The following is a 12,521-nucleotide window of genomic DNA, read 5'->3' as shown; positions in this document are numbered from 1 at the left end:
TCCAGAAAAGAAAAAAAACATTCTAAAGTGTGTGTGTACCTGTATAAATAAACATTTGTTGTAAAACATTTATATTTCAGTTTATCTATCAAAAAATCATAAAAAAACTGTATCAAGGTTTCCACAAAAGAAATGAGAATGATTTCTGAAGGATCATGTGACAATCAAAACTAGAGTTAAAGCTGCTGAGCTTTTTAACTTATTAAAATAGAAAACAATTGCATGTTTTTACTTTATTTTAGATTAAATAAATGCAGCCTTGGTGATCATAAGAGACTTTTCAAAATCTTACTGACCCAAACTTTTGAACTGCAGTGTATAGAAAATGTTTCTTTTAATATTTAAGATGAAAATCCAATTTAAACCAAATAATGACTTTTAAAACTTTGTTCAAAGTTCTTCAAAAAAATATCCTTTGAGTTTGAATATTGACAAATGTATAATATAAACATGTGATAATGTTTGATTGCATCCACATTTAACAAAAAATGCAATTAACAATGCTACTTTCTGTCTTTTGATTTGCAGGCGATGGAAAGGCAAGTTGAACATTTCGAAACATTCCTGTGATGAATAGAGGGCTTTCAGAGAGAAACATGATCGGCGACTCTTTTGATACAAGACGGAGGGGCCGGCGTCCTGAGCCAAGTCCTTAATGTGGAGCAGGTCTGGACGCCTCGGTCTCAAATTACAGCAGGAAGGGGGAAAAAAAATGGTGCAGACATTAGAAACAAAGGCTTACAAAGGCGACCTTGGTGCTATCATCTCAGGTACCTGAAACAGAACCAGTCTACAGAACCAAACACACAAACTCCTCGAGGTTTCCTTCTTATTTGTTTTGTTTTTGTAAACTCGCATACATGCCGACGATCGTTCTTGGTGCTATTGGGTGCTATAGTTTTTTTTGCTTTTTTTGTCGCCTGCTGCTCTTTGTTCTCATAGATAAGCAAACAAAACACAAACAAACAGTACAAAATAAAAGATTGTGTGATGTCACGAAGCAACCTCAGCCTCCGTCTACTGGAAGCAAACACCACACACACACACAGATTCTCACCAGCAGTGGCAAACTGTATATGGATGGTATGATGCTCTACAGCGCGAGTCAGCCGGTCATTTACTGTGGAAATAAACTACATCGCCCTCTTTCTACATCCACCCGGATGTCACCCCTGGTCACCATTGGGATTATCAACACTTTTTAGCCACAGATGTTTTTGTAGGGACATCTAGAGTTGTTTTCTACTTGGTGTTAATTGTAAGACTTGCAAGGCCTCTGTATTGTAAACCAACTTTTCCTTGTTACAAATGAGACTGCGTTCTCCTTATTTAGACTATAATGTTTGCAGAAAACCAACGAAAAACAGACAGATTTTGGTTCAAATTGATATTTTTAGTTTAGACTCATCGTATAATTCCCGCCCTAGGAATAGTAAAAAAAATTGGCTTTTTTTCTGGTTTAACTGGATTTACGAGTAGATATCTGGAGATTGCACTGCCTAGCATGTGCCTTAATGTTTCAAATAGGCTAAAAACATAACTAAATATTGACTATCTATCTATATATATATATATATATGGAGGACGAGCCACAGGGCTACAAACCGATACAAATATGTGGCGTATGTTGTTGTTAACTGTTAGCCAATCTCTTCTCGAGTCGCCCAGCAACATCTTCGTGGTTGCTCCATCAGACATTGTGGCTTTCTTTTGCCATTCATTTTTATTGTAACATAACATATTTGCAGTAAAAAGAAGTGATGTTTTGAAAGATAAAATGGCAGTCTAGGCAGTGCTGAATTTTTTAACATAAAGCATTACCATATTTTTTGTTGTATTTTTCTATTTTTTATTTTTTTTTTACCTTTTATAGTGTTTCCATTGTGTTCACTTACACTGTATAATATTGGTAGCTGTCGCATTAATAACTTGATTTGTCAATTTTGGCATTGTCTTAAGTAGCATTAACCGAGTTCTCCCTCTCATACTTACATTAACGCTCAGCTTTCATTGCTTTGTAAAGAACGTTGATCCAAGTTCAAGAGTCCTTGTGACCTTGTCTAGGATTCGGTGCTATAAAAAACAGAAAACAAAGAGGAAAAAAAATAACAACGCTTTTTAAGACATATGCAAAAGAAAGGAAAAAAAATGAGGAGTTAGCTGTTAGCTTTGGACTACTGCAGTGCGTGTGAGAGACAGAACCACAGCTACCTCAGCAAGTTGTTTTCACGCGAAGAGACAAAAGTAATGACCTGTTTACTGAAAACAGTATTTGTTGACCTCTGTAATATCACTGCGCCCTTCAAAAATTCAAGCTGAGGTACTGGATCACCTCTTCGACATGTGGCTGCTGCAGTAATCCTCGGGTTTGTTCGCATTTTTGCATTATATTTCTTTTTTCCTTTTTTTTTGGTGGGGGGGGGGTTGTTCTGCGTTTGAGCCGAGATGGTATTGTAATATCGCTGAAATATTATATTTCAGTTTTTCTACATGTACATCCCTTGATTTACAGTTTATTGGCCATGTTTGTGAAACACCTTGCTTTCTTCAGTCCATTTCATGATCGTTTTTGATTTAGCAGTCGCCTGTCAATTTGTTATTTATTCAATTATTAAACGTCGTCATATGTTCAACATTTTGTTCAACCGAATTTAATTGGAAAAGTGGTTGCATGAAATTTGTGCCGAGACATGATGTAGCACATTTTTGTAGCAGGTGTTGCACGACGTTCAGAAACGGGGTTAACTGGTCTCAGGTCTCTGCTACATGCATATTTATTCCATAAGTGTGGAGATGGTGGTGGTTATGTTTCTTTTTAGTGGATGAGGGGGAGGTTCATAAAGTTAATGTGCATTTTCGGGTCCCTCTTTGTCACCTGTAGTACCATCGACATGCTTAACTTGGTGTAGCATTGAAGAAACTACTGTAATGCTGACCACTTGCGCTTCTCACAAATTTATCTGGGGAAAATGAGCTTTAGTTGATGATGCCAATTCATGCAAGACATACCCTGTTTTGCATAGCATTATGTCATTGGCCCTGAAACGAAAAATCAAACCTTGGTCAGTATGTAATGTAAAATGAAATTTCACATTTAGAAGCACCACTAATATATATTTTTTAGAAAATGAACTCCTAAATCCTCCATTAAAAATGTTACAATGTGGGCTTGAAAGTCTTAAGTAGTTCTATGTGTTTTGACTACAAGTTAAAGTTCATAACCTTTATTAGTTGACCAGAGTCTAATTCAGATCATTTGACTGACGGTAGGAAGTCCATATAACAATAGCATTTTGCTTTAGGTAGGTAAATACAACCCACTAAACTGTAGTTTTTGGTGGAAAAGTCCAGGAGTTTCTCAAGTCAGTGCTCAGTGTTGGAGATTTTTTTTGGCAACCAATGATTTGTTTAGTTAATCCTATTTAATCAGTAGATTTATACCCCTTAATGATTAACAAGGTTGAGGCAATTTTATTTTTGTGTAACACCAGAATTTGTGTCCCTTTTTACTACTTTGAAGCAAATCAAAACCACACATATTGTTCTGTCCTTCCCTGCAGTCCTTCTTTTGTGAAATGATATATTTACTGTAATTTCTGAAATAAACTGCTGTGATATACTTGAATAAAAGGTGCAAATTGAAGTCGCTCTAGTGTTTCAATTTCAATCAGAGTCCTGCCTTGTTTTGTAATAAGGGTCACGGCACATTTTGGATAGTGTGCTGCGTTCATAAATTGGAAAATTTAAATGGCATATAGAAAAAAAAAAAAGATGAGCATAAGCTTGACCAATGTAGAATCACATTTTCATTCACAAATAACTTGCATTTGTTGACTTACAAAAGCATTAGACTTTGGCGCTCTGCCTCTGAAGTTCCTCCAAATATTACTTCATTTATCAGGCATTTTAAGGCTATAAGTTATGGAATGGCACAAGTTTTTTTTAATTTTATGGAAAATACAAAACCTTCTGTTATTAATAGACATTCACTCAGTAAGAAAGTAAAAAAAAAAACTTACCAATTCGCCAAAAATGGCAACTGATGAATGGACAAATGATTAATATGTAAATAAACAGTCAATTTTTTTCTTTAGAATTCAGATATGTATTTCAGCATTATTAACGTAAATTGTTCCGGTAGGGTACAGATTTACAGACATTGTCCAATCCATTGATTTTTTTCTAAAAACATTTATACACAATTTTCATTGGTTTTTAAAATATACATATCTTCCCTATAATACAAAGTTTCTCCATCCGTATACTGCCATGGCTGCAGGCTTGTGGATTGGAATAAAACAAGGATAAAAACCACAAAGAAAAGGTGGAATGATTTACACAGGACAAAATGAAATGAAAGTCCTCTGGGCATCACAGGTTCTGGTATTTTGTGCTTTGGAGTTCAAGAGGGCCTTCATTCAATCCCGGCTCTCTGCAGCGCCGAACCTCGCTGGAGGGCAACATGACTAGCATCGACATCCTTTGGCTTCTTGCAGAGGTCCCTTCATGATGCAACTGATCTTTATAAATGACACACAATTCCATATCAACTCATGAAATGACAAGATTTGACCGAAAGGTTACCAATGGAAAAACAAGGTTTGACGGAAGCCTTAAAGAAACATGATGTGGGAGAAGAAACTCAAACACTGAAAGGGGAATCAAAAAAAAAAACAAATGCATTTGGCTGACTTAGAAAACCGTTCCAATGGCATGACACCTGAGGGGGAGCTATGCTACGGATCCCTTGCTAAATCTTGATCGCGGCGGTCCGACTGCGTTCCACCCAGTTTGGCTGGTTGGAGCTCGATGGGCTGGTTTAGGCCAGTTCGTGACATTATTGAAGTCCAGAGCCGAGCTCATCGTCAGCCGCTCTGAATGTACTTCTTTATAACCACGCATCCGTGTCTGAAAAGTGGACATGGCAGATTCTGCAGCAGTGTCCACGTGTTCGTGCAAGGGTCGAAGGTCTCCATGTTGCCCAGCGCCGGTCCCTCGCTGCTCACGATCCCTCCCGTTGCATAGATCTTTCCGTCTAGGATCGCCGCGCTGGGGGAGGAACAACAAGAGACCATTTGTAATCGTTTATTGCATCATGTAGCTCCATCTACTGTTGATTAGACCAACCTGCAGAACTGCCTGGAGTGATTCATGTTGGGGCCAGCTTTGATGTTGCCCTTGTCTGGGTCGTAGATAGTGGTGGCTCGGGCGTAGGCTCCTCCCAGGATGAAGATAAAACCATTGAGGCTCACAGCGGGAGCATACTTGTTATCTAAATAAGCCCAAAAGGAGCACAGGAGGAAAGAGAACAATAGATAGAGGTTACTTCTCTGATGTATGTTGATGAATTTTTGCCTTGGAATAAAGGCAATGTTTTGCCGTTATCTTACACATTGTGCTCAATGCTCTTTGCAGCTTTTAATACAGCTTCTGGGATGCCTACATACTTATCGGAACGATTTCCCAAATGTTCTTTTGGAAAGATTCAGATAATTAATGACACGGACTAGGGTTCTGTGTCAGTCCGCAATCTTAAGAAATCAGGTTTGAAGCACCATTCGTAATGCTTTTATGATTTTTTTCCCAGCCTGTTTGCTGCCACATTCCATTTCCCACATCCATGTATCCTTTATGCTTTACGTTATTAAGCGGAGAATGACAAATAACGGCAAACAGATATATGGTGCCTGTTTCGTCTAATGATTCCATACAGAGGAAATTACCTCTGTAATATCCAAAGACCCTTCACAACGTGACAGGTTTTACTCACTCTATCCTTCTTCACACGGGGTAAATGGCCAAGAAACAGAAATAATCACATCTTTTCATGAGCGGGCAAATGACTGACAGCCTGACGCATGGTCGTGAACACGGAAAAGGTCGTCGAGCTGAATGCAAGAGAGAGGCTATCAGCCTTCGCTTTCTGACAGAGAAATTGTCTCCCAAACGATTACAGCTGGGCCAATTTATTACACCTATGAATAATTCACGTGGCTGCGTTCAAGGTTTTGTTTTGGGGTTTTTTCCGCACCTTCGACTGACGCCTGAGAAAGCCATGCAAAGAAGCGATCTGTAAAACAGCGGCTGGATTTAATGGTTGAAAAGGAAGTGCGAGATGGGCTCTCACTTGGCGGCATGACTTCCAGGTGCTTCTCATTAAACCCCCCCACCGCTCGACTTTGAGTGACAGTCTAGATAACACCATCTTTTTATACCACTCCAGTCACAGCAAGCGTTGTCGAATTGATCGGCGGCATAAACCAGGGAGGAGGCATCATCTTCTGTAACAAGAGCACAGTTGTGGCGCCCCCTCCCCCTCCATTACCCCCACAAAAACGACTGCTTTTGTGCAGAGTCACTTCATTCAACCACCCAGTGTGCGTCAGGAGCGGTCTGAGTCGCCAGCGCTGTAGGATCAGGTCTGTTGAGTCCTAATCTCACCCTACGCAATGCTCTTTATCTGTTAGTTGTCTCGTTTTCAAACCCAACGCTGATGCTATCAGCATAGCTCATTGTTGGGTTTGGCCCACGTTCTCGCTACTCGAGGGCCTCGACTGTGACACTGAAGCTCGGTCTGCTTCTTTGATGAATTCTCGCCGCCGGCAAGACGTCTCAAGGTTTCGATCAAATGGGGCACCTGCATCTGACACAATGGAGACATGAGATTCAGCTTTTTGAGAGCGAAACAAGACAACAACAACGGTTCGCGCCACCAATTTGCAGAGGTGTCTCGCTCAATTTTCAGGAGAGGCAAAATGCGGCAGAGAAAAGCTATTAGAAGTGTAAGAAAGGGGAAAGGAGTTGTTTGAATAGCAGGATTCCCAGAGAGTTGGGGTGACAATGCCGGCAATAACCTTTTGTCCGCAATAAACAAGTTGAAACGTTTTAAGCAAGACTACTTCAGTCAAACTGTCTCAATGTACCGACCTGGCCAATTGACGTGCTTTAAACGTGTTTTATAAACACTGGCTGCTCTTAGTTTGGAGACTGAGGGATGTTTGTTGACAAGTCCAGCGGTGAGTGGCTGGGAGCCAGTTCAGTGATAACTCATCACACTCTCCAGAGGCTCCCTAAATCACTTTTTAATGTGCCTGTACTCTAAAGACGCCCTGCAATCTTGTATAATTTGTACAAGCAATTGTTTGCAATCAATTCCCCACTGTCCACGTGGCTTGGTGCACTTCCAGTGGCTCTTTGCCTGTTTGACCTTCACTGACAGCTTGTCTTGTTGGCACTGGTTGAACTAGTGTTTGCTCAGTAGTGTTTACTACTGACTGCAGGTCTTCAAACAACACAATCACATGGGGACCTTGAAGAAATGAACCTGTTAAAAGCCTTGAGCATAAGACCATTACCTCTGTAGAAATATGCAATGGTAGAATGGCAGTTTCTCATTCTGGGTGAAAAAAGGGCTATATGAAAATGAAATGAAGACTTAAAGGCTTGTCAATCAGTGAGAAAGAACCAAACACTAACACTGCCAGGATAGAGGTAGTCTTATTCCTGACACGAATCATACCGTGCTCGTATTTATCCTTAATTTATCCTTGTATAGTCAACTAATATTGCAACAGTAAATTATATTATTATAATTGATATAAATATTATAGTAATGCAGATATACAGTTTCATACGTGAAGGTTAAAAATGCATTAGTATTTGAAGTAACATTAACAAAGATAGATAAATATATGATAAGAATAGTTAAATATAACAATGTTTAATGTTACATTATTATTTGTATTACTTCAATCTTATATTATTAAAAAAAAAAAATCCATTGCATTAAATTATTTATATTCAATTTTAAATTTGCATTGAAATGTTAACAAATATTTTATAATTTATAATTAAAATATCAATTATAATATTGATATTTGAAGTAACATGAGCTAAGATTAAGTTTTTGTCCATTACCATTTAACATAAGATATCATGAATGTTTTTTTAAAATGGCATTTACTATTAATAATTTATAATAACATTTTAAATATGACATTCAAATCTTAAAATAATTAATATAAATAATGTAAAATATATCACCATAAATGAATACAATGAATTATTAATATACACTAACGAAATGATAAACGCAACACTTGGGGCAAAAACAAAAGTATTGTGTTTTATAATTTTGTTCAGTTATAAAAGTTTTTTTTTTCATTTATTATTAATAAATATTAATATTTATATAAAATTAATATATTAAATATTTCAACACAATACATTTTTATTTTTATCAACTAAATGTCAACATATAGTATCTTAATGTACAGCGTTACTGATTAATACTGCAATTTTAGTTAATAGTTTTACTGGTTCTCAAAAAGCGCGGTTCATTTTAACCTAATCATACACTTACAACTTCAGCTATAAATAGCTGCTCGAAGGTTGATTAAACGAGACTGTTCTGTACAAAGGGAAACATGGAAATATACTCAAGTGTTTGAACAATTATTACAACAAGTAAAGATGATCATGTGGACTTGCATGATTATTTTTAATGTTTATCTAGTTTTATGTACTGAATGAAACTTAATTTAATTACCAAGTTAATTTAGTTTATGAAATGGCTTTTATGATGCCATAGCACAGCAATCACTGAGCTAATTGAAGCCTGAAAACCTCCTACTGCAAGTAAAGATGGTGAGTCCCAATCTGCCGTATCAGTCCTGCTGTTCTTCTGCTACGATTGAGCCCCTGAGCAAAGCAAACAGCCCCATAAAAGCCTTTCACCACGGCCGACCACAAACACTCAAACACCTCCTGGTCCCATGCTGACAAATACATGTTTTTAAATCGTCTTTGCGCAAAGATTTACATTTTTTTATTTTCCATTAACAAACTGGTGTTCAAACGAAGTACCTACCGATCATGGGGGACTCTATAAAGCTCCAGGTGTTGGTCTGAGGGACGTAAGACTGTAAAACCCCAGCCGAGCGTCCAGCTTCGTTCACACCGCCGAACACGTAGATCTTTCCTCCGCACACAGTGGCAGCCGCCGAGTGAACGGGTTTGGGCAGAGGAGTCACCGTCTCCCATTGATTGGTGATGGTGTCGTACCTAAAGAAACACATACTTTTATTAGCATTGCTGCTGTCTGTACGGTTCTAACTGCAACAGATACTTCTCGCAATGTGTCCTAATGAAGACGCAGTGCTTTATTGTGAAAAACCAACGCTATATAAGTGTAACAGCAAGAAATCAGCAGAGCTGGACACAATTCACAACTGAAGAAGGATCGATTTTGATTAACAATGTGGATTTGTTAATTGGTCACATCTTGCATGAAATTTAATGGAAATCTGAACTGGAGCTATTAAAAGAGATTCATATATATATATATATAAGATTTAAGATCAAGTATTAAACATTTTAACATTTTGTAAATGTAATGTAGTAAAGTTATTTTTATTAAAAACTATTAGAAAATTATTAAATATAAAAGACCAAAAAGGTGGCATTTAATTCTTAAAAAAATGCATTATGATGAAATATAAACAAAAGTGAATTAATTAAAAATGATTAAATAAACAGACTAAATATGTGCCATTTCATTCATCAAACATCATAAAAATATTATGAAATATATAAATAACAGTGAATTAATAAAAAATAAAAAATATTAAAATGATTAAATAATTTGGACATGTCTTATATATTTCTTTAAGAATGTTAAAAATCTTTAGTTTAATATATTTAAACATAAATATTTTAATAAAAATTAATTTATTAAAAATAAAGAAATACTGTACATAAATTGCATAAATGGAAATTAAAGTCTATCTATCCATATAACCCTCCATCACACATTTGCCATTTTGCATTTGCCAAAATTTCCAAACAAGGCTGTCAAATCAATATTAGAACTAAATTTCTATTTCAAAATGAGTTTTTGAATTCTCATTTAATTCAAATGTAATTCTGCATCCAGTTTGCTCCCTCAATTCCAATGTAATTTGAACTGAAAAAGTAAAAAAGAGCCTGAGTGCTGCTGAGGGCCGTGTGTTCACCGTTCTGCGCCATTCTTCTCAGGATCAGCCGCCCAACGTCCCCCAAAAGGTCACGCGAAAGGCTGAATCAGCTGGAGGGAACGCCAGAGAACGCCTCAAGATTGGCAAAATGCTTTGGCTCCTGCGCCTATTGATTAACTATTTAATGAATCAAACACGTGAGGACACCAAACACAATTATGAAGCGAACGGAACTGATTACTAACCACAGATACTTTCTGTAAGATAAATGCATGAACAGCTTTGCCAATATTTCAATTCACTGCAGACCACATCAGCAGAGGTATAAAGATGATGAGAAAAGGAATATAGCAGGCAGGATGAGAAGCCTCGGGCTGCAAATACATTAGCAACAGCTCGCACAAATCGAGTGAGACGCCGCAGCATCACATAATGCAAAAATGCTAAATGTAATGGCAAGTGACTCGACTAGCTGAGTTTATCTTTGATAAGTTCTAATTTTTAAGTGCACACTTGAATAAGATCGCCGTCTCTGCTGTTTCGACACTACAAACTACTTTTTTTGTAGCCGTTGTAGAGGCTCAACATTTTTTTTTAAACAAGTGTCATATTTCAGATACATTTTTGTATTAATTAGTAATGTTATTTTAAAATTGCAATTAGTTGCATTTACAGTTACTATTTTTCAATGAATCCTCGCTGACATTTTTTTACAATTTCCTTAAAGAAGAAGAAAAAAACCTGCCCACCCCAAATGTTTGAACATTAGTGTATATTGTTCCAATATAGTCCAAGTGAGTTTCAGAAACTGATCTTTCTAAAAGCGACTGAGAAGGGAATGAAATGAGTGACATAGAGAGCAGATAATAATGGATGTTATCCAGATCTGTCCTCTGATGATCTCATCAGCGCTCCTGTAATTATCAGAGCTACTGTACTGTGACCCACATTCACCCGCCTCACAATTCACTCTGTTTAATCACCTGAGAGTCTCTGATTGGCTGCTTTGGTAACCTGTGTCTGCAGGGAGCCAATCAGATCAGCCGGAGCGGGAGGTGGTGAGGGCTGTTAGGACACATGAATAGAAAATCTCCTCACGTTTGCTCTGATAAAGCCAGAGGATGGCACTTCTGAGCTCCTGTCTGTCCTTATCGTTCCTCCCGTCCTTGAAGAACGGTTTATCTGCCGTTCCTCTCAGGTATATCTACGCGATGTCATAGCGGTCAAGGGTCAAGTTCGCTGCGCTTGCCGAGCCAGCGGCGTAAACACGCTCGGCTGGAATCGATACGTCTTGGGAGTCCGTGGTCTCTCATTATTTGAGGAATTGCTACAGCATTAAGCAAATGATCTGTGCTTTATTTAAAATCATAAAACTGTCCAGCGCTGGACGTATCCTACACACACCTGCAACTTGCACCAAGATGATGGAGTTTATTATTCTGTTTACTGTGATTGTGTTTGCCAAGCTAAACATCGTTGTAACCACACAGAACACCCCAAGATCTGTGTTGCTTTATTATTAGATTTATTAAAATTTTACAATTTGATTTTTATATATTATATATTTCTATTTAGATTTGATTTGGTTTCAATAATTTGATTTATGAATTTAGTTTTAATAAGCATTTCTATTAATTTCAAATTTTCATTAAATTTTTGTATTATTTTTATTTTTTTACTTCAGTTTTAGTATTTTTGGTACGTGCTTTTGTCATTTTTCTTAATCTTTTTTTTTTCCTATTTAGTTTTATTTTCATTTTAGTTTTAGTCAATGTAACACTAAATTAAAATAAAATCAGTGTAATTTTATAATTTTTTTTGTATATGCTACTTCTTACCATTTTAAATATAATTTATTTTAAATATGTATTTGTTTTTAACTTCAGTTTTAGTTTCAGTATTTTTAGTGCCAACATAAACTCATTTTACTTCAATAATTGTATTAATCTTTTTTTATATTATTTATCTATGTTTTGGTCATTGTGTGTTTCTGTTTTAGTTTTATTACGTTACTAACTTAAATTCGTATTATCGGTTACTTTATTTCAGTTAATATTTCTTGTTTTAGTGATTTTAGTACTTTAAAATTTCAGTTAGTTGTCAAGACAACATTTCTCATTTTATTTAAACATTTTTTTTTAGTTTTATTTCAATAAGAAAAACATTTGATTAGTTTTAGATTTAGTTCTCAATAATAACATTCACTAATCTCAATAATACCACTCTGGAATCTGCATAGCAACACTTGGCAAACGCACCGCATAAAAACAGTTCACATAACTTTGAGGAAATGCAAACATCTAGCTATGAATGCATTTAACTCATAATTATGACTATCTTTCATTTTACTGCTTTTGCCGCTTTATAAAAGAAAGGAGCCCCAAGAGGCCATTCTAATGATTTTACAGCAGTTAAGAAGGTTTTCAGCTTCACGTCATGCCTAATTACACTCTTTTCTGGGGTAAAATCACTGTAACACAGTCTCTCGAGGCTTAGAGCTTTAATCCACATATATGGATGTAGAATTCAACACATTTTATTGCTTGG

The 12,521-nt window shown here is 36.6% G+C and overlaps 1 protein-coding gene and 1 pseudogene across 2 annotated transcripts in view; one reads left to right on the top strand and one right to left on the bottom strand.

Moving 5' to 3' along the window:
• The window catches only part of LOC113120477 (ATPase family AAA domain-containing protein 2-like), an 89,151-nt gene extending 85,508 nt beyond the window's left edge, over positions 1-3,643 (top strand). For both annotated transcript variants that reach the window (XM_026290304.1, XM_026290305.1), the window contains exon 28: positions 529-3,643. In XM_026290304.1, the coding sequence (XP_026146089.1) occupies positions 529-570 (42 nt within the window). In that variant the 3' untranslated portion in view covers positions 571-3,643. The remainder of the gene's footprint in view (positions 1-528) is intronic.
• The window catches only part of LOC113120478 (kelch-like protein 29), a 255,212-nt pseudogene continuing 245,093 nt past the window's right edge, over positions 2,403-12,521 (bottom strand).

Source organism: Carassius auratus, chromosome 20, assembly GCF_003368295.1.
Source record: "Carassius auratus strain Wakin chromosome 20, ASM336829v1, whole genome shotgun sequence".
Classification (NCBI taxonomy): Eukaryota; Metazoa; Chordata; class Actinopteri; order Cypriniformes; family Cyprinidae; genus Carassius; species Carassius auratus.
This window is presented reverse-complemented; position numbering and strand designations above follow the sequence as displayed.